Consider the following 25,079-nt stretch of genomic DNA (forward strand, 5'->3'; position numbering starts at 1 on the left):
GTTCAGAGGGTGGATGTGGGGTTCAGAGGGTGGATGTGGGGTTCAGAGGGTGGATGTGGGGTTCAGAAGGTGGATGTGGGGTTCAGAGGGTGGATGTGGGGTTCAGAGGGTGGATGTGGGGTTCAGAGGGTGGATGTGGGGTTCAGAGGGTGGATGTGGGGTTCAGAGGGCTGGTTCAGAGGGTGGATGTGGGGTTCAGAGGGTGGATGTGGGGTTCAGAGGGTGGATGTGGGGTTCAGAGGGTGGATGTGGGGTTCAGAGGGCTGGTTCAGAGGGTGGATGTGGGGTTCAGAGGGTGGATGTGGGGTTCAGAGGGTGGATGTGGGGTTCAGAGGGTGGATGTGGGGTTCAGAGGGTGGATGTGGGGTTCAGAGGGCTGGTTCAGAGGGTGGATGTGGGGTTCAGAGGGTGGATGTGGGGTTCAGAGGGTGGATGTGGGGTTCAGAGGGTGGATGTGGGGTTCAGAGGGTGGATGTGGGGTTCAGAGGGCTGGTTCAGAGGGTGGATGTGGGGTTCAGAGGGTGGATGTGGGGTTCAGAGGGTGGATGTGGGGTTCAGAGGGCTGGTTCAGAGGGTGGATGTGGGGTTCAGAGGGTGGATGTGGGGTTCAGAGGGTGGATGTGGGGTTCAGAGGGTGGATGTGGGGTTCAGAGGGTGGATGTGGGGTTCAGAGGGTGGATGTGGGGTTCAGAGGGCTGGTTCAGAGGGTGGATGTGGGGTTCAGAGGGTGGATGTGGGGTTCAGAGGGTGGATGTGGGGTTCAGAGGGTGGATGTGGGGTTCAGAGGGTGGATGTGGGGTTTAGAGGGTGGATGTGGGGTTCAGAGGGCTGGTTCAGAGGGTGGAAGTGGGGTTCAGAGGGTGGATGTGGGGTTCAGAGGGTGGATGTGGGGTTCAGAGGGCTGGTTCAGAGGGTGGATGTGGGGTTCAGAGGGTGGATGTGGGGTTCAGAGGTTGGATGTGGGGTTCAGAGGGTGGATGTGGGGTTCAGAGGGTGGTAGTGGGGTTCAGAGGGTGGTAGTGGGGTTCAGAGGGTGGATGTGGGGTTCAGAGGGTGGATGTGGGGTTCAGAGGGTGGATGTGGGGTTCAGAGGGTGGATAGGGGGTTCAGAGGGTGGATAGGGGGTTCAGAGGGTGGATGTGGGGTTCAGAGGGTGGTAGTGGGGTTCAGAGGGTTGTAGTGGGGTTCAGGGGGTGGTAGTGGGGTTCAGAGGGTGGTAGTGGGGTTCAGAGGGTGGATGTGGGGTTCAGAGGGTGGTAGTGGGGTTCAGAGGGTGGTAGTGGGGTTCAGAGGGTGGTAGTGGGGTTCAGAGGGTGGATGTGGGGTTCAGAGGGTGGTAGTGGGGTTCAGAGGGTGGTAGTGGGGTTCAGAGGGTGGTAGTGGGGTTCAGAGGGTGGATGTGGGGTTCAGAGGGTGGATGTGGGGTTCAGAGGGTGGTAGTGGGGTTCAGAGGGTGGATGTGGGGTTCAGAGGGCTGGTTCAGAGGGTGGATGTGGGGTTCAGAGGGCTGGTTCAGAGGGAGGTAGTGGCGTTCAGAGGGTGGTAGTGGGGTTCAGAGGGAGGTAGTGGCGTTCAGAGGGTGGTAGTGGGGTTCAGAGGGTGGTAGTGGGGTTCAGGGGGCTGAAGGCAGCGGTGTAAAGTATTTAAGTAAAACATACTTTGAAGTACTACTTAAGTTGTCTGGGGGCATCTGTACTTTACTATTTATATTCTTTACAACTTCTACTCCAATATATTCCTAATGAAAATAATGTACTTTCTACTCCATACATTTTCCATGACACCCAAAAGTACGAAACATTTTGAATGCTTAGCAGGACAGGAAAATGGTCTAATTCAAGCACAGAGAAAATCCCTGGTCATACATCAGCCCTATGAAGAGCATCCTCTGTGCCCATCGGTGGGCTTGATATCTCAGTCCATGTCTAATGATAACCGTCACAGTATCATCTCAGATACAAGGCTAGCTTGTTCAGCTTGGCTATCCTGTTAGCTAGCATACAGCCCAGCCAACCTAAGTTATAGCCTTCGTCCCACATTGTCTGTTGTTATGCCTTACACCATTATAACAATGATATGATCATTCAGCAGATGGCTTTATCCACAGTGACAGTCATCCAGTTGAAACAGCACCAGTCTAAAGTCTGGACACACCTACTCATTACAGGGGTTCTTTATTTTCACTAGTTTCTACATTGTAGAATAATAGTGAAGACATAAACATTATGAAATAACACAGAATCATGTAGTAAAACAAAAAACCTTTGAATGAGTAGGTGTGTCCAAACGCTAACGTCTCCTTACCAGGCAGTCCAGTTGGGACACGGGACTCTTGCTGCCCGGCTGGCTGATGTCCCAGATCTTAACGCAGCCCTTGCCACCGGTGTAGACGTGGCGCGTGGGGTTGCTGATGGTGACGGCGCACACCACCTCGCCGTGGCTCAGCGTGTTGATCTGGCGAGCGTGGCGTGGGATGCCCGGGCCTATGAGAGCGTCCGGGGGAAAGGGCACCGGCTGCATCTGGCCGTCGGCGCTCACATGAAAGGAGTAGGCACTACCGTGGGGGGAAAGGGCAGTTGTTTTGAGACTAAATGAAACCTGGAACCAAAATGTTGGACTTGACCTGTGACTTTCAGGCTCTCGTGATAAACAGTTTAAACAAAGAGTGGGTTTGGAGACTTACGGTTTCCCTCCAGAGATGGATGTGAGACTGGCTTGCAGGCCTGGTCTCATGTGGGAGTGAGGGTCAAACCCCGCCTGGGAAAACAGACAGTTAGCATGTTAACATGAACAAACAGTGGAAAGCCTATCTATGCAGCCAACTAGGCTAAATGTTCAAACAGGAAACTTAGCCTCACTGCTTCTGTAGTGTCAAATAAGGCAGGGGCACTCTAGTACCATTTCAGAAGGTCTGATCACACATGTCCTATGTGGCAAAACCCCCACCTCACAACCCAATGCCACCCAAAACAGTTCACAACCATCTTGTTGGCAGAGAGAGAGTTTTGCAGTTTTAAGTTACATTGTTTGCAATTCTATACATGTTGCATTGGGCAGAGATTTTTGTTACTGTTTTAAAGCTCATTTCCTGCATTTCTAGGTATTTTTCCAGGCCTGGTTTACGTTTATAAACTAGGTGGTTCAGACCGTATACAACGGTTATGACAACATGTGTTTTTACTGCTCTAATTACGTTGGTAACCAGTTTCTAATAGCAATAAGGCACCTTGGGGGTTTGTGATATATGGCCAATATACCGCAGCTAAGGGCTGTGTTCAGGCACTCCTCGTTGCGTCGTTCATAAGAACAGCCCTAAGCCGTGGTATATTGGCCACATACCACACCCGCTTGGCTCTTATTGCTTAATTAAACGATACCAGGGGTCGAAGCCTGACCTAGTTCAGTAGTACTAGTAGAGACCCGCGGTCCGTATTGAACCGTTATGAGTATGTGGGACACAAGGGGAATTCTTACTATCATTTCATACGGTGCTGTGTATTCTACATTCCTTCGCCCAGGTTTGTGGTAACGGTGTGAAAGAGGAGCTTGCTAATGCTAATGAGAGCCTGGGAGATTCACACACACAGAGAAGTGTTTTGACAGAGTTGTTATTCCCCTCCCTTGTAGCACCAGACATCAAAGCAGTGGAGTTAGGCAATAGAAACCTTGGAGTTGGCTAACAATTTACACAGAGAGGAGAGAAATTATTTTTTATGCATTTCTAAAGAAATATTGAAAAAGTGAACTATTGAAATAGGAAACTCATTGTAAATTGGCTGCTAGTCATATTAGCATAAGTCTTCTAGCCGACAGCCGTGTTGGCTAACTCAACGGTGGAGCTGCTGAGACATGTAATATATAGTGAGACGTGAGTCTGATGTACGTTTGCATGCGTGTGTTTGAGTGAACACCCTTTCTTTCCTCTTCCTGTGTTGTATTAGTAACTGTAGCCTGTGTTGTATTAATGACTGTAGCCTGTGTCGTATTAGTAACTGTAGCCTGTGTTGTATTAATGACTGTAGCCTGTGTCGTATTAGTAACTGTAGCCTGTGTCGTATTAGTAACTGTAGCCTGTGTCGTATTAGTGACTGTAGCCTGTGTCGTATTAGTAACTGTAGCCTGTGTCGTATTAGTAACTGTAGCCTGTGTCGTATTAGTAACTGTAGCCTGTGTCGTATTAGTAACTGTAGCCTGTGTCGTATTAGTAACTGTAGCCTGTGTCGTATTAGTAACTGTAGCCTGTGTCGTATTAGTAACTGTAGCCTGTGTCGTATTAGTAACTGTAGCCTGTGTCGTATTAGTAACTGTAGCCTGTGTCGTATTAGTAACTGTAGCCTGTGTCGTATTAGTAACTGTAGCCTGTGTCGTATTAGTAACTGTAGCCTGTGTTGTATTAGTAACTGTAGCCTGTGTTGTATTAGTAACTGTAGCCTGTGTTGTGTTAGTAACTGTAGCCTGTGTCGTATTAGTAACTGTAGCCTGTGTCGTATTAGTAACTGTAGCCTGTGTTGTATTAGTAACTGTAGCCTGTGTGACTGTGTTGTGTTAGTAACTGTAGCCTGTGTGACTGTGTTGTATTAGTAACTGTAGCCTGTGTTGTATTAGTAACTGTAGCCTGTGTGACTGTGTTGTATTAGTAACTGTAGCCTGTGTGACTGTGTTGTATTAGTAACTGTAGCCTGTGTTGTATTAGTAACTGTAGCCTGTGTGACTGTGTTGTATTAGTAACTGTAGCCTGTATTGTATTAGTAACTGTAGCCTGTGTGACTGTGTTGTGTTAGTAACTGTAGCCTGTGTGACTGTGTTGTGTTAGTAACTGTAGCCTGTGTGACTGTGTTGTGTTAGTAACTGTAGCCTGTGTGACTGTGTTGTATTAGTAACTGTAGCCTGTGTTGTATTAGTAACTGTAGCCTGTGTGACTGTGTTGTATTAGTAACTGTAGCCTGTGTGACTGTGTTGTATTAGTAACTGTAGCCTGTGTGACTGTGTTGTGTTAGTAACTGTAGCCTGTGTTGTATTAGTAACTGTAGCCTGTATTGTGTTAGTAACTGTAGCCTGTGTGACTGTGTTGTATTAGTAACTGTAGCCTGTGTGACTGTGTTGTGTTAGTAACTGTAGCCTGTGTGACTGTGTTGTATTAGTAACTGTAGCCTGTGTGGCTGTGTTGTGTTAGTAACTGTAGCCTGTGTGACTGTGTTGTGTTAGTAACTGTAGCCTGTGTGACTGTGTTGTATTAGTAACTGTAGCCTGTGTGACTGTGTTGTATTAGTAACTGTAGCCTGTGTTGTATTAGTAACTGTATTCTGTGTGACTGTGTTGTATTAGTAACTGTAGCCTGTGTGACTGTGTTGTATTAGTAACTGTAGCCTGTGTGACTGTGTTGTATTAGTAACTGTAGCCTGTGTGACTGTGTTGTGTTAGTAACTGTAGCCTGTGTGACTGTGTTGTGTTAGTAACTGTAGCCTGTGTGACTGTGTTGTGTTAGTAACTGTAGCCTGTGTGACTGTGTTGTGTTAGTAACTGTAGCCTGTGTGACTGTGTTGTGTTAGTAACTGTAGCCTGTGTGACTGTGTTGTATTAGTAACTGTAGCCTGTGTGGCTGTGTTGTATTAGTAACTGTAGCCTGTGTTGTATTAGTAACTGTAGCCTGTGTGACTGTGTTGTATTAGTAACTGTAGCCTGTGTGACTGTGTTGTATTAGTAACTGTAGCCTGTGTTGTATTAGTAACTGTAGCCTGTGTTGTATTAATAACTGTAGCCTGTGTTGTATTAATAACTGTAGCCTGTGTGACTGTGTTGTATTAGTAACTGTAGCCTGTGTGACTGTGTTGTGTTAGTAACTGTAGCCTGTGTTGTATTAATAACTGTAGCCTGTGTGACTGTGTTGTATTAGTAACTGTAGCCTGTGTGACTGTGTTGTGTTAGTAACTGTAGCCTGTGTGACTGTGTTGTATTAGTAACTGTAGCCTGTGTGACTGTGTTGTATTAGTAACTGTAGCCTGTGTTGTATTAGTAACTGTATTCTGTGTGACTGTGTTGTATTAGTAACTGTAGCCTGTGTGACTGTGTTGTATTAGTAACTGTAGCCTGTGTGACTGTGTTGTGTTAGTAACTGTAGCCTGTGTGACTGTGTTGTGTTAGTAACTGTAGCCTGTGTGACTGTGTTGTGTTAGTAACTGTAGCCTGTGTGACTGTGTTGTATTAGTAACTGTAGCCTGTGTTGTATTAGTAACTGTAGCCTGTGTGACTGTGTTGTATTAGTAACTGTAGCCTGTGTGACTGTGTTGTATTAGTAACTGTAGCCTGTGTTGTGTTAGTAACTGTAGCCTGTGTTGTATTAATAACTGTAGCCTGTGTTGTATTAATAACTGTAGCCTGTGTGACTGTGTTGTATTAGTAACTGTAGCCTGTGTGACTGTGTTGTGTTAGTAACTGTAGCCTGTGTTGTATTAATAACTGTAGCCTGTGTTGTATTAATAACTGTAGCCTGTGTGACTGTGTTGTATTAGTAACTGTAGCCTGTGTGACTGTGTTGTGTTAGTAACGAGAGGCTGAATGTGAGTATGTGAGGTGAAGGGGGAGTTTTAGGGGAGCGTACCATGGGCGAGCGTCCGTACGCAGCAGCGGCCACGCTCATCTGGGGGGAGATGTGGAGGCCGGCGTAGACCCCGGGGCTGGTCAGGGAGCCGTTCATCTCGTGGTGGCCCATCATGGCGAAGGGCGTGGCGTAAGAGCCAGCTATGGACAAAGGGGTACGCAGGGCTGGAGCAGCTAGAGGGAGGGAGGAGAGAGACCGTAAGAACAACTGATTCAGTCATAGGCAAATGGGCAGACCTACAAGGAAGTTATTTTCATGTTAATCTATTTGTGGTTAGCGGGCGAGTGTGTTTGTATACATGTGGGTATGAGTGTGTGTGTGAGGACTTACCCAGTGCCTCCATGCCCGAGGGCTTGCCCATGATGGGCCGTAGACCAGGGGTGGTGCTGGTGCCTGGTGTGGGGGCATCGTTACGAGGTGTGGGGGTGTTAGACTTCAGGCCCGGCGTGGATGACTTATCATTCTGACAGAGAGAGACTTGATGTGATTAATGTTGCTTTATTCCAGCGTGTTCCATTTTAATTCTAAATGATGCCGATCACAAAGCAATAGAACCCCAATTCACCCAACCAGATCACTGGCAAACCACCCAACCAGATCACTGGCAACCCACCCAACCAGATCACTGGCAACCCACCCACCTAGATCACTGGCAACCCACCCACCTAGATCACTGGCAACCCACCCACCAAGATCACTGGCAACCCACCCAACCAGATGACTGGCAACCCACCCACCTAGATGACTGGCAACCCACCCACCTAGATCACGGGCAACCCACCCACCAAGATCACGGGCAACCCACCCACCAAGATCACGGGCAACCCACCCACCAAGATCACGGGCAACCCACCCACCAAGATCACGGGCAACCCACCCAACCAGATCGCTGGCAAGCCCCCCCCCCCCCACAAAACAAAATTAAATCAACTGGCAACCCACCCAAACAAACTTGCGACCCCCCCACTCCCCCCAAACAAACTGAAATCAACTTGCATCGCCCCAACAAGATGAAATCAACTTGCAAACCCCCCCCCCCCCCCCCCCCCCCCCAAACAAAATGAAATTAACTGGCAACCCCACCCAAGCAGCTACCAAGAGACAGGGAAATAAGGACATTGAAAAAAAGACCAATAACATGTATGAGAGAGACCGGGAGAGAGAGAGAGACCGGGAGAGAGAGAGAGACCGGGAGAGAGAGAGAGACCGGGAGAGAGAGAGAGACCGGGAGAGAGAGAGACCGGGAGAGAGAGAGAGAGAGAGACCGGGAGAGAGAGAGAGAGAGAGACCGGGAGAGAGAGAGAGAGAGACCGGGAGAGAGAGAGAGAGAGACCGGGAGAGAGAGAGAGAGAGACCGGGAGAGAGAGACAGACCGGGAGAGAGAGAGAGACAGACCGGGAGAGAGAGAGAGAGAGACAGACCGGGAGAGAGAGAGAGAGAGACCGGGAGAGAGACACCGGGAGAGAGAGAGAGACCGGGAGAGAGAGAGAGAGACCGGGAGAGAGAGAGAGACCGGGAGAGAGAGAGAGACCGGGAGAGAGAGATACAAATAGAACATGTGTGAGAGAGACAGGGGGCGAGAGGGACAAACAAAAACCAACGACCAAATCCCAAAATAACTGAACCGCTTTCCCCAAAACTCCAGTGACAATTTGAGTGTTGAGCTGAACATAATCCAATCGACTAGTGCCAGTTCATTAGAACCCTGTGGGGCCACATACACCTCTATTAAAGTCTGGCCTGTCAGAGCCCTAACATCCAAGATGGTGGTCCTTCTTTAACCCTCGTTTCCCTTTAATCTGCACCCCTCCACCACACCTCCGGACCTAAACATGAGTCCTGACGAGTTAAACACGTTATCACATCCAAGATCTCTGTAGTTTGCTCCCTGACTAGACCAGTAATTAAGCACATTGACATGGGGACTGGTAAGGGAAGGAGGGATAAGTGAGAGAGAGAGACAGACAGACGGAGACAGACAGAGACAGAGACAGACAGAGAGAGACAGAGAGAGACAGAGAGAGACAGAGAGAGAGAGAGAGAGAGAGAGACAGATAGACAGAGACAGACAGAGACAGAGAGACAGACAGAGACAGACAGAGACAGACAGAGACAGAGAGACAGAGACACAGAGAGACAGAGAGAGAGAGAGAGAGAGAGATGGAGGGTGGGACAGACCGAGAGAGAGAGACAGAGATGGAGGGTGGTACAGACAGAGAGAGAGAGAGAGACAGAGAAAGAGATGGAGGGTGGGACAGACAGAGAGAGAGATGGAGGGTGGGACAGACCGAGACAGAGAGAGAGAGATGGAGGGTGGGACAGAGCGATCTCCCCGTCATTACCCCGGTTTATTTACGATCCGGGGCTGGGAAAGCAATGAACATTTATTCTGCCTGCCATAAAGGATATTGAAAGGAGCAGAGCACTGTGTGTCTCCTCTCCAGCCCCCCAACCCTCATTCAGCAGTTTAATCGCTACACTTCCTCCCATGTATGAGCCGCTCACACTCCCTTGTCTATTGTTTTCCCCTACCCCCTCCTTTCCCGTTTCTCACACACACTCACGTGGGCGTGGTCCTTGGCTTTGGAGGAGGGCGTGCTGCCGGAGGAGGCCACGGAGGCGGGGCTGTTGGGGGCGTCCTTCTTCAGGGCCCGTGATTTGTCCAGACCGTTTTCTGGAGGAGAATGGGCGGGGCTGGCCCTGGGAGTGGCTGGGTCCTAGAGAGAGAACAAGAGAAAAACGGTGAGTGAGAGGAAGAGAGCGAGAGAATGAGGAAATGGAGGAAACACGCTGGAACATGTACATAAAGGTCAAACAAACGCAGGCCACATGTGCAAACACAGATACACTTAGTTTCTCCTCTGTCTCCGTCACCCTAGGGGTTCCATCCCCTCTAGGTTTCTGTGAAAAGCAGTTCTTTGTATAAGCATGTCTCTGTACAATAAAGGTTTTCTTTGGTACACATACACACAAGTGGATGTTACACACAACCACACAGCTCCGTTTTCCTTCTTTATGTTAGGGGAGGTTACCCTGGTGACCTTAGTGAGGGTGTGACAGCTGTTAAGGTCTCTGTCAGCTCTGGTTCCTCAACAAAGACACCAGTGTTCAGTCACTAGCTACCAGAGAGACCGGGTGGAATGTGGCTCTGCAACTCAACCACACTAACATACCAACACACTCAACCACACTAACATACCAACACACTCAACCACACTAACATACCAACACACTCAACCACACTCAACCACACTAACATACCAACACACTCAACCACACTAACATACCAACACACTCAACCACACTAACATACCAACACACTCAACCACACTAACATACCAACACACTCATACGTGTCCACTCAACCACACTCAACCACACTCAACCACACTCACATACCAACACACTCAACCACACTAACATACCAACACACTCAACCACACTAACATACCAACACACTCAACCACACTAACACACCAACACACTCAACCACACTAACACACCAACACACTCAACCACACTAACATACCAACACACTCATACGTGTCCACTCAACCACACTAACATACCAACACACTCATACGTGTCCACTCAACCACACTAACATACCAACACACTCAACCACACTAACATACCAACACACTCATACGTGGCCACTCAACCACACTAACATACCAACACACTCATACGCGGCCACTCAAACACACACATGCAAGGGACCAGCTGCTCTCACCTCATTGGACACATCCACGACCAGGTCGTCACTTTTGTCTCCATCGCTGTCCTGTTGAGAGACAGTGTTAGACAGTGACCACACTTATATCAGAGTGTGTGAGCAGTACTTCTCCTGTTTAAAATGTGCTGTATGTGTGTGTGTATGTATGTGTGTGTATGTATGTATGTATGTATGTATGTATGTATGTATGTATGTATGTATATGAATATATATATGTGTATGTATTTGTATATGTGTATGTATATGTTTATGTATATATGTGTGTGTGTGTTTGTGTATATATGTGTGTGTGTGTGTGTGTGTGTGTGTGTGTGTGTGTGTGTATATGTGTGTGTGTGTGTGTGTATATATGTATATGTGTAAGTATATGTGTATGTATATATGTGTGTGTGTGTGTGTGTGTGTGTGTGTGTGTGTGTGTATGTGTGTGCGTGTGCGTGTGCGTGTGCGTATGTGTATGTGTGTGTATATATGTATATGTGTATGTATATATGTGTATGTATATGTTTATGTATATATGTGTGTGTGTGTTTGTGTATATATGTGTGTGTGTGTGTGTGTGTGTGTGTGTATGTGTATGTGTGCGTATGTGTGCGTATGTGTGTGTATATATGTATATGTGTGTGTATATATATATATTTATATATGTGTATGTGTGTATGTGTGTATGTGTGTATATGGGTGTGTGTGTGTGTGTATGTGTGTGTGTATGTGTGTGTGTATGTGTGTGTGTATGTGTGTGTGTATGTGTGTGTGTATGTGTGTGTGTATGTGTGTGTGTGTGTATGTGTGTGTATGTGTGTGTGTGTGTGTGTGTGTGTGTGTGTGTGTGTGTGCGCTCCCACTCACGTATCTGCTCATAGCGTCCTTCTCCTCCACCTTGCGTTTCTTGGAGTCCATGCTATAATCAGAGGAACTGCGGTGTTTATCGCTGGCTGCACGCAGGCTGTCTGACGGAGACACCGAGTTATTCTGGAACAACAGACAGACAGACAGACGAGGAACCATGTCAGTCACAGGAGTCTTCCCATGTAACAAAACGTCTAGGAGAAAAGTGCTCCGGTAGTTTTGGTCTTGTAGTGTGTCTTTGTGCTGTAGAGACAGCCATCTTAGAGGGGAGAGCTGCCAGGCCACCGATGGGGCTTTACCAAAAGTCTTTCAAACACACACCCCTCGACAGAGCCAAACCTCCCCTCAGAGTAGAGGATATTAACAAGCACCATGATGCATTAGTGAGGGACAGGGAGTGAGCATGACTGAGTGTGCCCAGGAGACAAACTGCACAGACTCATCTTCTCCCAGCCTTCCATTGACTGAGGCTGTTGACACACAATGCAGAACTTGTTTTCCTGTCCTCCCCCTGCTATCCCTCCAAAACACACACACACACCATCAGAAAGGAAAACACCAGGTGAACAGTGGTTCTTTCTCCAGAGCTGCTGGGCTGAACGGATGACTGCTGGAGAGTGGACTGGTGTGGTGAGTTCTGACCTCACACAGGTCAGCACCTTGCCAGGACCACTCAGTGGTTATACAGTACAAAAACAAGTAGCGAGGGAGGGACAGGAAACTGACTAAACCACAGGGATTGAATGACAGGAGAGACTCTGAATGAGTGAGAGCACAGAAGGAACGTTGACAAAGAGCAAACAGAAACCGTTGAGAAAAAGTAGAGCAGGAAAGTTGTTGAAAAAGAGAGGGAGTGAAAGAGAAAAAAGGCAGCAGGCATCCAATGAGAGGCCAGTAGTGAAGCAGCTGGCATCCAATGAGAGGCCAGTAGTGAGGCAGCAGGCATCCAATGAGAGGCCAGTAGTGAGGCAGCTGGCATCCAATGAGAGGCCAGTAGTGAGGCAGCTGGCATCCAATGAGAGGCCAGTAGTGAGGAAGCTGGCATCCAATGAGAGGCCAGTAGTGAGGAAGCTGGCATCCAATGAGAGGCCAGTAGTGAGGCAGCTGGCATCCAATGAGAGGCCAGTAGTGAGGAAGCTGGCATCCAATGAGAGACCAGTAGTGAGGCAGCTGGCATCCAATGAGAAGACAGTAGTTAGGCTGGCACTGCCAGGGTGGCACTGGGCCCTCCATGCCAAGCCCACACACTCAGTCAGCCTTTCCTTACCCACAGAGACTACAAGAGCTGCCCATTTTAACCCCTCACCCATGTCCACTGAGAAAGAAGAAACGAACGACAGCGAGAGTAAAGAAATAAAAGTAGTGAGAGAAGAAAAAAGAGACAGGGCCTTGTGGTTGGCAGACAGAACAAGAGAGAGAGGAGGATGTGGTTGGGCAGCGTTGGGGTGCCCCCTTCAGAAGGGCTTTCTAGGCAACATGCCCTCGTCTTGGCTGCTGCACAAAGGAATCTGCCTCTTCGTGACTAAGCCAAACCCTCCATTCTCCCCCTCCCCTTTCCCCCATCCCGGCTCTAAATATGTACATGAATGTTGCCATTGTGGCTCCAAAATGCGCAGCTTCTCTTTTGGAGAGGATAAAAGGAGAGAGACAAATAGAGGTGGATTGGCCTGAGGGGTAGAAAGAGGGGTGGTGGGGTGGGTAACTAGCTAGCTACCTCCCTCCCAGGCCCCCTCTCTCTGAGGTTGTGTGTGTTTTTGGTTTTACTATCCATGTAGGTATCAGAAGTCTTTAAGGTGTCAGCATGCTTCAGTTCGGCTGGCGGATAGCTGAAGTCGACTAGGCGAACGGAACGAGTGTGTTTGCATATCCCTTAATGACATTCCCTTGAAAAAAAAATAGGAAAAAAGGACAATAGTACAGCTTGTCCATTCCTCAAGTCAGAATTAACGGGTCTCGAGAAAAAAAATGTGCCCGAAAAGCCCCCAAATGTTGTCATAGTACATGTATAAACTCTCCTGAAGTGTTCCGTCTGGGAAGCATGCGGACACCTTTACAAAGATAGTAAAAACAAGGACAATTCTGACAATTGGGGACATTTCGCTGGCCCCCACAAGGGAGGGGTTAGGTTTACGGTTAGGATTCCCTTTAAGGTTAGAATTAGGTTTAGGGTAAATATAATTTGAAAGGGAATACATTGTTTGGTCCCAACAAGGAAGGGGTTAGGTTTACGGTTAGGATTCCCTTTAAGGTTAGAATTAGGTTTAGGGTAAATATAATTTGAAAGGGAATACATCGTTTGGTCCCAACAAGGATAGTAAAACAACTGTGTGCGTCTGTCTGTCTAATACACAGTGGCTTTTTAAGGCCTGATTAACAGACTGGATAACCTCAGACGCCTCCTATCAGGTGACCTGAGACAACAGGACAGGAAGGGAGGAAGCGACGGAGGGAGATGAGGGAGGGGAGTGGAGTTAGCATTAGCACTGCTAATCTCAGGGGCCCAGTTTCATTCCCTTCAGACATGACTGCACCCATTCACGCTGCCCAGTCATTGGGAACCCAATCCCTGCGTTGTCACAGCCGCCACCGAGTCGCTATCCCTGGCTATCAGAGAGATTTAATCTAGTCTAATAAACAGAGGCTTTAACAAGAGAAGAAGCCCGGGGGCAGGAGGGAGGAAAAAATTCACTATCTGTGTTCAGAAATATTTACTGGAAGTAGGCAGAGAGAGAGAGACAGAGACACAGAGAGACAGAAAGAGAGACAGAGAGAGACAAAACGATTGAGTATGAACAGAAAGGAGAGACAGAGAGAGAGAGAGAGACAAAACGATTGAGTATGAACAGAAAGGAGAGAGAGAGAGACAGAGAGAGAGACAGAGAGAGAGACAGAGAGAGAGACAGAGAGAGAGAGAGAGAGACAGAGAGAGAGACAGAGAGAGAGAGACAAAAGGATTGAGTATGAACAGAAAGGAGAGAGAATGATTACAACAAACCGACAAAAGGAAAAGGAGTGCATTAGAAAACAAAGAGGCAGAATGAGGCTGGAGAGAAAGATGGAGGAGGGGTGGGAGGAGGGGTGGAGAGATGGAAGGAGTAAAAGGTAGAGAGGAGGGAGGAGGGGTGGATAGATGGAAGGAGTAAAAGGCAGAGAGGAGGGAGGAGGGGTGGATAGATGGAAGGAGTAAAAGGTAGAGAGGAGGGAGGAGGGGTGGATAGATGGAAGGAGTAAAAGGCAGAGAGGAGGGAGGAGGGGTGGAGAGATGGGCGACAGTAAATCCTCTTAGGAGAGACGAGAGTCAAAGTCTCTTTTAATTGTGATGAAATGATAGAGCGGGCTAATCCTCGCCTGCTGACTGGAGTCATTTTCCACCTGGATTAGATAGTGTAGAGGAGGAAGCAGCTCCAGCTCTATGAGCCAGACTCATAGACCAGGCATTATTTGATTGCAGAATAGCTTATACCAGACAAAACGTGTGTGTTCTACTGCAGGGATCAGGAATTTTACATTTCTAACAAGGCGTGGTGTTTAAAGTCTATGCAAAGTGCCTTAGTCACCAAACAGACTGGCTCAAAGTCAATGTCAAGGGAGGACAAGGTGGGTGAGAGAGAGGGTGAGAGAGAGAGGGCGGTGGAGATGGGGGGGTCTCAGAAGAATAAAGGAGAACTTACCGTGCTCGACTCTCGTTCTTTTACCAGAGGGATCGCCAGGGGGGAGTGAAAGGATGACAGGCCAAGAGGGAGAAAGTGAAAAGAACGTTAGTACGAATGGCAACATGTATTGTGACTTAATGTGTTGCAGTCACAAGAAAAATACATTTTTAAATACGTTGGTTTCACATTCAGACAAGTTCATTTCATGAGTGTTTACAGCCACTATGGTATGAGAGTACATGGACATCAGGCCACCCAACTCATACTCAAACAAAATTAGCACAGAACCAAAATGGCTGTAATTTAGAGCCACAAATGCCCACTGAGAAGGGACAAAATGGCCGCAATATCAAACCACAATGCCTATTGTATGGATCCAAAATGGCCGCAATGCAGTGACACTGCACATTGAGCAGAACCACCTAACTATCCACACCCTTAAGCGCCTCACCTCTGTGCTCCAGGTCGTGGTTGTTCTTCTCGTCCTTGACGGAGGGCAGGTGGGCCTGGCTGCCCAGAGCGCCCAGCGCCAGAAGACCGGAGCCTGCCACGCCAGGGATGGGGGGTATGCCGGGGGGCTGTAGGCCCGAGGGGTGCGGGGGCATCTGGATGGGTGGCCCACCGTGGGCAGCGTGGGACAGGTGCTGAGCCTGGAGCTGCTGTTGCTGTTGGGGAACAAGACATAGGACAAGTGGGTCGGCTGGGAAGAGACCGGGGGACTGGATATACAACACATGGAGGGGGCTTAGTTCAGGTGGGCACAACGTTACACAAACTCTCAGAAATATGTAGTCTAGAGCTGATGTCAATGCCACATTCCTATCTGCAGAGGCTCCACTGGATAACAAGCCCTGGTACTGTGGTTCTCAAATCTCCTCTCCAGGAACCCCATGTTACTATTGTGTTTTAGAACAGAACTAGTTCACCAAGTCAAGGGCTTGATGATAAGTTGACAAGATGAATCAGGTGTGCTAGTTCTGGAAGAGATCAAATATATTAACTGGCTGGGGGTCCCGAGGAGAGGTTTGGACCGGCTGGGGGTCCCTGAGGAGAGGTTTGGACCGGCTGGGGGTCCCCGAGGAGAGGTTTGGACCGGCTGGGGGTCCCCGAGGAGAGGTTTGGACCGGCTGGGGGTCCCAGAGGAGAGGTTTGGACCGGCTGGGGGTCCCCGAGGAGAGGTTTGGACCGGCTGGGGGTCCCCGAGGAGAGGTTTGGACCGGCTGGGGGTCCCCGAGGAGAGGTTTGGACCGGCTGGGGGTCCCCGAGGAGAGGTTTGGACTGGCTGGGGGTCCCTGAGGAGAGGTTTGGACCGGCTGGGGGTCCCCGAGGAGAGGTTTGGACCGGCTGGGGGTCCCCGAGGAGCGGTTTGGACCGGCTGGGGGTCCCCGAGGAGAGGTTTGGACTGGCTGGGGGTCCCTGAAGAGAGGTTTGGACCGGCTGGGGGTCCCCGAGGAGAGGTTTGGACCGGCTGGGGGTCCCCGAGGAGAGGTTTGGACCGGCTGGGGGTCCCCGAGGAGAGGTTTGGACCGGCTGGGGGTCCCCGAGGAGAGGTTTGGACCGGCTGGGGGTCCCCGAGGAGAGGTTTGGACCGGCTGGGGGTCCCCGAGGAGAGGTTTGGACCGGCTGGGGGTCCCCGAGGAGAGGTTTGGACCGGCTGGGGGTCCCCGAGGAGAGGTTTGGACCGGCTGGGGGTCCCTGAGGAGAGGTTTGAGAACCATTGTCCTAGTACATAAAGTTGTTAGTCTCCCTCCCCTCCCCAATAACAGTCCTAAACCATGGGAAGGAGGGAGTTGAATTAAACTGCAGTCCTCATGTTTGTTAAAGATTAGTAGGTAACAACCATCCTTAGCAATAAGGACATCTTCCTCACAAATACCTCAGACTTATGAGGGGCCTGGGGCCTTCACACACACACACCCCTCTTATCCTTTAACCCCCCCCGTATCCTTCTCTCACACACACACACCGTATCCTTTACACACACACACACACAAATCCCCCTTATCCTTCACAGACACCCCCCCTCGTATCCTTCACAGACACCCCCCCCCCGTATCCTTCACAGACACCCCCCCCGTATCCTTCACAGACACCCCCCTCGTATCCTTCACAGACACCCCCCCCCCGTATCCTTCACAGACACCCCCCCCGTATCCTTCACAGACACCCCCCCCCCGTATCCTTCACAGACGTCGTACTAAAGAAAGTCCACCTCATTTTATGAACAGGATATTCTTGATAAATACTGGATGAACTGCGCCCAAACACCAGCTGTCTGCAGCAATTAGTGAGAAGCAGCCGGCAACACAACAACTGCTAGTTACCCGTCCAGGCTTCCAACTCGAAGATCTCTATTCTATGTGGACTGTTTTAGCAGACACTACAGACAAGAACATGGACGGGGATGTATTCCCAGAGGGTTGCACATGGGGTTAATTTCACACACGGCATGACCACAGGTGAAAATAAAAACTGCAAACCCTTCAACACCCAACAAGCAAAGCCAGCCGCCCACCTCCTGGCCCTCTGGCAAAGCCTGTTAACAGGCAGAGAGGGCGGGACACAGACACTTAGCCCTCCCAAGAGCCTGTCAACGTCAGAGAGAGAGCGAGAGAAAGAGAGGGCAGAGAGAGAGAGAGAGAGAGAGAGAGTGAGAGACAGACAGAGAGGGAGAGCGAGACGAGATCGACTCAGGGATCCAGACTAACAGGCGGGAGTTAAATAGCCACTCAGCTGAAAAGGGGAAGCGAGTGCTTTAAAACCAGGTTAAATAACACTTAGCACATCCATCATTTGTCAGTCCCAAACCAATCTATTGACCTTCCTGATAGCTAGCTGGGAGTATTATACCCCTGACCCATACTACTCATTAGAAGGAGAGGAGGGGGAAACACATACACAGAGCTTGTAAGCCGTTTAACAGTAAAGGTTGATCAAGTCTGGTCTCTTAACAATAGGCCTATTATCCAGTAGGCTCATTATCTGGAGCTGAGGGGCTGGCGGTATAGAATGGATGGAACCCACTTAGACAGGCAGGATTGTTAATCAATATTGTGCTGGTGGTGTGTGGAGCAGAGGCCTATGTGTGTTAGGGAGGGAGGAAAAGGATAGAGCAGAGAAGTCCCTGTTGAGGGTGCCTAATGAGGGAAGCATGCAGAGAAGCATCATCAAGAAGTCTCATTAAGGGGAGGACGAGGAGAAGAGTGAGGGATAGGGGAAATAAACTGGCCCCGATTCAATATTCCTGGATAAAGAGGTGACCGACTTTCTTTCACACTTATCTGTTTTCATCTGTGTAAATGACTCCAAATCTTAGCCGGGTTTTGTCAGGAGGGGATGAGCAGAGAAGAGACTATTAAAGCTAACGGGGCAAATCACAGCTCCCACAAACAGACTGTTAGTGTTGATTCCAGCTGACTCTATGAAAGAAAAACTGGCTGGCAGACTACCTGACTAAAGAGCATAGAAACAAACGAGGCTGGGTTCCAATACTTTAAAGTGCTTCCTTTCCTGCACTGACCTTTTTTTGGATCAAGGAAAGCGAACAAAGGGAAGGAAGCCAATTTTCAGTATCGAGACATCCAATGCATGCTTTAGTTCCCGACTTCCTACCACACAGTGGTTATCTGTTGTTACAAAACCACTTGACATGCTAACAGTGGCAGCAATTCAAACAAACGTCAACCACATCTCTTCTCATTCCCTCCATCCATCCCACTCCCAAACACTGACCATGAAGGCTGGGTAGACAGCATGTTGCTGTTGCTGTAGGAGTCAAAGAAAAAGGGTGGTAAGAGGAGGTAGCTGTGGCTAGGGAAGATCTCAATTGCACACTCAAGTCCTCTTCTTCTTCTCAAAACACATTGAGGAGGTCAGAGGGGAGGGACCTCTGGCTTTCTCATCCAATGGGTTTTAAGGAGATGAGGAGAGAGGACGCAAAGAGTACGCAATTGAGATCTTCCTTAGTTCTAGCTCAGTAATAATGCTAGCTATAGCTCCATGCTTGCTAATGCTAGCTATAGCTCCATGCGTGCTAATGCTAGCTATAGCTCCATGCTTGCTAATGCTAGCTATAGCTCCATGCTTGCTAATGCTAGCTATAGCTCCATGCTTGCTAATGCTAGCTATAGCTCCATGCTTGCTAATGCTAGCTATAGCTCCATGCTTGCTAATGCTAGCTATAGCTCCATGCTTGCTAATGCTAGCTATAGCTCCATGCTTGCTAATGCTAGCTATAGCTCCATGCCTGCTAATGCTAGCTATAGCTCCATGCCTGCTAATGCTAGCTATAGCTCCATGCTTGATAATGCTAGCTATAGCTAGCTCCATGCTAGCTACTGCTAGCTATAGCTCCATGCTTGCTAATGCTAGGAGGCTTACCACAGGTGCATGCAATGCAGTACAGTTTGAGTGGTAAGGCTACGATAACACAATGTCCAAAGTGAAATGAACTGTGAGAACACATCGTTGGTCAGCAGTATGAGAGTCCTTCAACAGGGCTGAGGTACCTGCAATGGCTGAGGTTCTTATGCCAGTCACACAGTGGCGTGTATTAATTTGTTTTCAGGTGTTGAGTAGAAAAATATATTTAAAAAATAAAAAAATAAAAAATACTCATTAAATAGAGGGATAGGCCTACACATACTGACGTATAGGGCAATATAAAAGTCTGGTCTTTACTAGCAGTCTAATTTCTGTATTCTTTAGACTGTGTAGTGTCCATTTAGCCAGTTTGCTACGCTCCACCTAGATGAAAACCAAAGCCATATCTACGAGACATCTAATATGTAAATAATGAGGTACTAAAATGTACACAGAGGTTTGAGCCAATGTGACTGCAGACAAATGCCCTCTGTGTGAAAAAAGGGACACACTCAAACCAAATGGAAATGTGAATTTGACACTCAAATCTGCAGCAAAAAAAACCCATGCAAAGTGAAGGAGTGGGTCCTCCAATTAGAAAATGTTTGGCCCAGAACAACAAAACGGGCGCTGGAATACATGTTTTACATGAATCGTGTGTCCAACAGATGACCATTTACATAGGGCTTACTAGATCAGATATGCAAAACACCAACAGTAACCCATCTGTTAGCCATTGATGTTGCCTTTAGGTACAAATCTGGAATCAGCTTTCCCTGACCAAATCCCAACTTTAACCATTGGGGTGGAAACTTGTTAAACTGGTCTTAGATCAGTGTCTGGGGGAAACTTCATCCTGCCCTGTTAACCTTTATCTAAGAACAAGGCGGTGCTAAAAAAGCTAGTAGCTTCACACACGACCTAAATGAATGGGCACCTAGTTTGTCTACTTGGTAAGATTAACAATGAACAGACCCGTGATTACTTCGGAATGGGTTAACGTTCTGGAACACCATGTGCAAACTGTTTGTACACCAACTGTGCTGGTTGTCTGGAGAGCTAGATTAGTGCACCTGTGTTATGGGAAGCAATGGGAAACAGTGTGTAAACTGTTGTCTGTCCAGAGCTATATTACTGTATGAAGCCATATAAACAGTTTGTATACAAACTGGCAGGTATGCAGTGTTGTAGTGGGGGTTGTGAACCCTGTGGGAATATGCTGTTTAGTGGAGCGCCCTCTCTCTCAGGTCACTCTGTGCTTGGGGAAGAGGACAGATTAGCAGGTAGTATATCTCCTGAGATAACACTGGCCTGGGGAGGGGAGACTGACTGACTACTGGGGAAAAAAATCTGACCCGGTCAGGGTGATTCGGTCAGGGTGCACTCTGTGTGTCACTCCCTTTCTGGAGGACTGGTTGTGTGAGTGTGTGTCGCTCAAGTTTTTCCACACCAATCTCGACCAAACATTTCCGCATGGACCTCATTTTGTGCACGGGGGCATTGTAATGCTGAAACAGGAAATGGACTTCTCTAAAGTGTTGCCAAAAAGTTGGAAGCACAGAATCATCTAGAATGTCATTGTATGATGTAGCAATTTGATTTCCCTTCACTGGAACCAAGGGTCCTGAACCATGAAAAACAGCCCCAGACCATTATTCCTCCTCCATCTAACATTACAGTTGGCACTATGCATTCGGGCAGGTAGCGTTCTCCTGGAATCCACCAAATCCAGATTCATCCATCAGACTGCCAGATGGTGAAGCGTGATTCATATTTCCATTTGTCCAGAGTCCAATGGCGGCAAGCTTTACACCACTCCAGCTGATGCTTGGCACTGCGCATGGTGATCTTAGGCTTGTGTGCAGCTGCTTGGCCATGGAACCCCATTTCATGAAGCTCCCAACAAACAGTTATTGTGCTGAAGTTGCTTCCAGGGGCAGTTTGGAACTCTGTAGTGAGTGTTGCAACCGAGGACAGACGATTTTTACGCTCCTACAGCACACGGCGGTCCCATTCTGTGAGCTTGTGTGGCCTACCCCTTTGTGGCTGAGCCTTTGTTGCTCCTAGACCTTTCCACTTCACAACAACAGCACTTACAGTTGAACAGGGCAGCTCAAGTAGGGCAGAAATGAGACGACTTGTTGGAAAGGTGGCGTCCTATGACAGTGCCACATTGAAAGTCACTGAGCTCTTTAGTAAGGCATTCTACTGCCAATGTTTGTCTATGGAGATTGCATGGCTGCATGCTCGATTTTATACACCTGTCAGTAACAGGTGTGGCTGAAATAGCCGAATCCACTGATTTGAAGGGGTGTCCACATATACTTGTGTCTGTGTGTGTGTCTGTGTCTGTGTATATATATATGCGTCTCTCTTCCTCTTCATCAGGGCTGAGTTAAGTCTATGGATCTTCTTTCTCAGACAAATTACTCTGCATTTGTGTCCCTCAGTGCAAAGATGACATAGTTGAGTCCCTTAGGTTTAAAGAAAACAGGGTTAATGTAAACTTCTGTCACTCTCCCTGTCAATTTAGTTTCTCCCTCTGATAGAAGTTTGTGTGTGACTGTGTGTATTGTGCCTCCGTTTGACACTGGACATCGTTTAGTCAGACAGGCACATCAACTAGCCAAACCCTGCTGGCTTCTGATTACCGTCAGATATTTAATGACCTCCCTCTTCCATCCCTCTATCCCTTGCTCTCTCCCCCACACAGTGGCAGCACGGAAATTGATTTCCTGCCATCTCTTCCTCCAACAAATAAAAGCCTGTTTTCATAGTGTTTGTGTGCCAAGCTGCCGAGCTCAACAGCCCTGCCCCTGCTTAATGGCAAAGGAGTGTGTCTGTCTGTCCACTGGACAGTCAAATTAAACCACCTGGTGGCTGGAAGGAGAGGAGGAAGTAATTACCTTGGAAACGGGGGTCACAGTCTTGGCTCATTGCCTTAATTGAATTCCAATATCTGCCTCTGGCCGGCTTGACCCCACCTATGGGGCTGGCTAACTGCTAGCTAAGCGCTAAGGTCTTCAGGATAGCTACTGACAGCTAGGGGGTCAGCTAGCTAACCACTAAGGGCTTCAGGATAGCTACTGACAGCTAGGGGGTCAGCTAGCTAACCACTAAGGGCTTCAGGATAGCTACTGACAGCTAGGGGGTCAGCTAGCTAACCGCTAAGGGCTTCAGGATAGCTAACCGCTAAGGGCTTCAGGATAGCTACTGACAGCTAGGGGGTCAGCTAGCTAACCACTAAGGGCTTCAGGATAGCTACTGACAGCTAGGGGGTCAGCTAGCTAACCGCTAAGGGCTTCAGGATAGCTACGGATCTTCTAGCTCGAACTAGTAAAAACAGCTAGCATGTTAGCTTTATATAATAGGGCAGAAGGAACAATAGATGTTCTAGGAACTTAGGAAGACGAGGTGTTGTCATTTCAGAGTGTTCAGATTCCCAGATGGGTCCGACTGCTCTTAGAAACACACTGGGCTTCTGGCCACCTCATCAGCAAGCCCCTGGTTAACTGGATCAGGTGTGCACGACTGGAATAGATCAAATAAGTGGAATGAGGAGAGCTTTGACTTTCAGGGTTAAGGGATTACTAGGTACAGCCTTATTACGATACAGCCACAACATGGTTAAGTTCTATAGCCTAGTTTCCATAGAGCTCTAAGATGGTGTGTGTGTGGGGGTGGGGAGAGGCTATAACAGTAAGTGTAATCTCAGCTTCAGGACACTACTGGTGAGCCTATAGAGGAATGAGAAGGCTGAGAGGTAGCGATGAAGACTGCACTGGCTAGAGCCCCTTATCCAATTAAAAACATCCTTACTGGCAAAGTGGAATCAGTGCAAAGCCCCATGATCTGATCAGTGTTACCGCTCTAATCTCAGCCAGGTCTTTACGTTACCCTCTCTGTGAACATCTTAGTTCACAACCAACACCAGCCAGCCACTCTCTCAGTTCACAACCAACACCAGCCAGCCACTCTCTCAGTTCACAACCAACACCAGCCAGCCACTCTCTCAGCCCACAACCAACACCAGCCAGCCACTCTCTCAGTTCACAACCAACACCAGCCAGCCACTCTCTCAGTTCACAACCAACACCAGCCAGCCACTCTCTCGGCCCACAACCAACACCAGCCACTCTCTCTGCCCACAACCAACACCAGCCACTCTCTCGGCCCACAACCAACACCAGCCACTCTCTCGGCTCACAACCAACACCAGCCACTCTCTCGGCTCACAACCAACACCAGCCACTCTCTCGGCTCACAACCAACACCAGCCACTCTCTCGGCTCACAACCAACACCAGCCACTCTCTCGGCTCACAACCAACACCAGCCACTCTCTCGGCTCACAACCAACACCAGCCACTCTCTCGGCTCACAACCAACACCAGCCACTCTCTCGGCTCACAACCAACACCAGCCACTCTCTCGGCTCACAACCAACACCAGCCACTCTCTCGGCTCACAACCAACACCAGCCACTCTCTCGGCTCACAACCAACACCAGCCACTCTCTCGGCCCACAACCAACACCAGCCACTCTCTCGGCCCACAACCAACACCAGCCACTCTCTCGGCCCACAACCAACACCAGCCACTCTCTCGGCCCACAACCAACACCAGCCACTCTCTCTGCCCACAACCAACACCAGCCACTCTCTCTGCCCACAACCAACACCAGCCACTCTCTCGGCCCACAACCAACACCAGCCACTCTCTCGGCCCACAACCAACACCAGCCACTCTCTCGGCTCACAACCAACACCAGCCACTCTCTCGGCTCACAACCAACACCAGCCACTCTCTCGGCTCACAACCAACACCAGCCACTCTCTCGGCTCACAACCAACACCAGCCACTCTCTCGGTTCACAACCAACACCAGCCACTCTCTCGGTTCACAACCAACACCAGCCACTCTCTCGGTTCACAACCAACACCAGCCACTCTCTCGGTTCACAACCAACACCAGCCACTCTCTCGGTTCACAACCAACACCAGCCACTCTCTCGGTTCACAACCAACACCAGCCACTCTCTCGGTTTTACAACCAACACCAGCCACTCTCTCGGTTCACAAACAACACCAGCCACTCTCTCGGTTCACAAACAACACCAGCCACTCTCTCGGTTCACAACCAACACCAGCCACTCTCTCGGTTCACAACCAACACCAGCCACTCTCTCGGTTCACAACCAACACCAGCCACTCTCTCGGTTCACAACCAACACCAGCCACTCTCTCGGTTCACAACCAACACCAGCCACTCTCTCGGTTCACAACCAACACCAGCCACTCTCTCGGTTCACAACCAACAACAGCCACTCTCTCGGTTCACAACCAACAACAGCCACTCTCTCAGCCATTGCAGGAGGGGGGGCCCTTGAAGGACTGCTTGCTGACTGAGTGACATACTGCTGACCAGTTGGGATAGTATGTATAATTGAAGATAAATTAATCAAAACCACCATGGTAACTGGTAAATCAAAGACAGTGCATCACATAAGGTACATCAACTCATAATGAAAAACCAGTGGTGACAGGGGCAACGCTGCACGTGGGAGGGGTATGGTGGTGACATAGTGTGGCAAGCTAGTGCCCCCCTCCAAAGATCCTCTACCAGGACGATACAGTAACCATCCCCTACCAGGGTGCTACTGTAACATCCTCTACATCAGTGTCCCAAACTCGATCCTCTTCCCTCCCCCGGGAGCACGTTTTGGTTTTTGCCCTAGCACTACAGAGCGAAATTCAAATGAGTTGGTTATTTAAGCTGTGTAGTGCTGGGGGGGGGGGACAGACGGTGTCTGGGAAAACCCTGGTCTACATACTACTAGTGTTACATCCTCTACCTAGCTACCAATTCCACACTATATATAT

At 48.9% G+C, this 25,079-nt stretch overlaps 1 protein-coding gene across 8 annotated transcripts in view; it reads right to left on the bottom strand.

The window, feature by feature from the left end:
* LOC139411730 (transducin-like enhancer protein 3-B) overlaps positions 1–25,079 on the bottom strand; it is a 57,463-nt gene that overhangs the window by 11,713 nt on the left and 20,671 nt on the right. For 3 of the 8 annotated variants that reach the window (XM_071158408.1, XM_071158409.1, XM_071158407.1), the window contains exons 8-17: positions 18,569–18,601; positions 15,287–15,501; positions 14,855–14,915; positions 11,184–11,306; positions 10,332–10,382; positions 9,163–9,315; positions 6,929–7,061; positions 6,599–6,771; positions 2,684–2,757; positions 2,305–2,554 (exon numbers count right to left, since the gene is read on the bottom strand). In XM_071158408.1, coding sequence (XP_071014509.1) covers positions 2,305–2,554; positions 2,684–2,757; positions 6,599–6,771; positions 6,929–7,061; positions 9,163–9,315; positions 10,332–10,382; positions 11,184–11,306; positions 14,855–14,915; positions 15,287–15,501; positions 18,569–18,601 — 1,266 coding nt within the window. The remainder of the gene's footprint in view (positions 1–2,304; positions 2,555–2,683; positions 2,758–6,598; positions 6,772–6,928; positions 7,062–9,162; positions 9,316–10,331; positions 10,383–11,183; positions 11,307–14,854; positions 14,916–15,286; positions 15,502–18,568; positions 18,602–25,079) is intronic. The other 5 variants (XM_071158414.1, XM_071158413.1, XM_071158412.1 and 2 more) reach the window with 3 other exon arrangements.

Source organism: Oncorhynchus clarkii, chromosome 6 (assembly GCF_045791955.1).
Source record: "Oncorhynchus clarkii lewisi isolate Uvic-CL-2024 chromosome 6, UVic_Ocla_1.0, whole genome shotgun sequence".
NCBI lineage: Eukaryota > Metazoa > Chordata > Actinopteri > Salmoniformes > Salmonidae > Oncorhynchus > Oncorhynchus clarkii.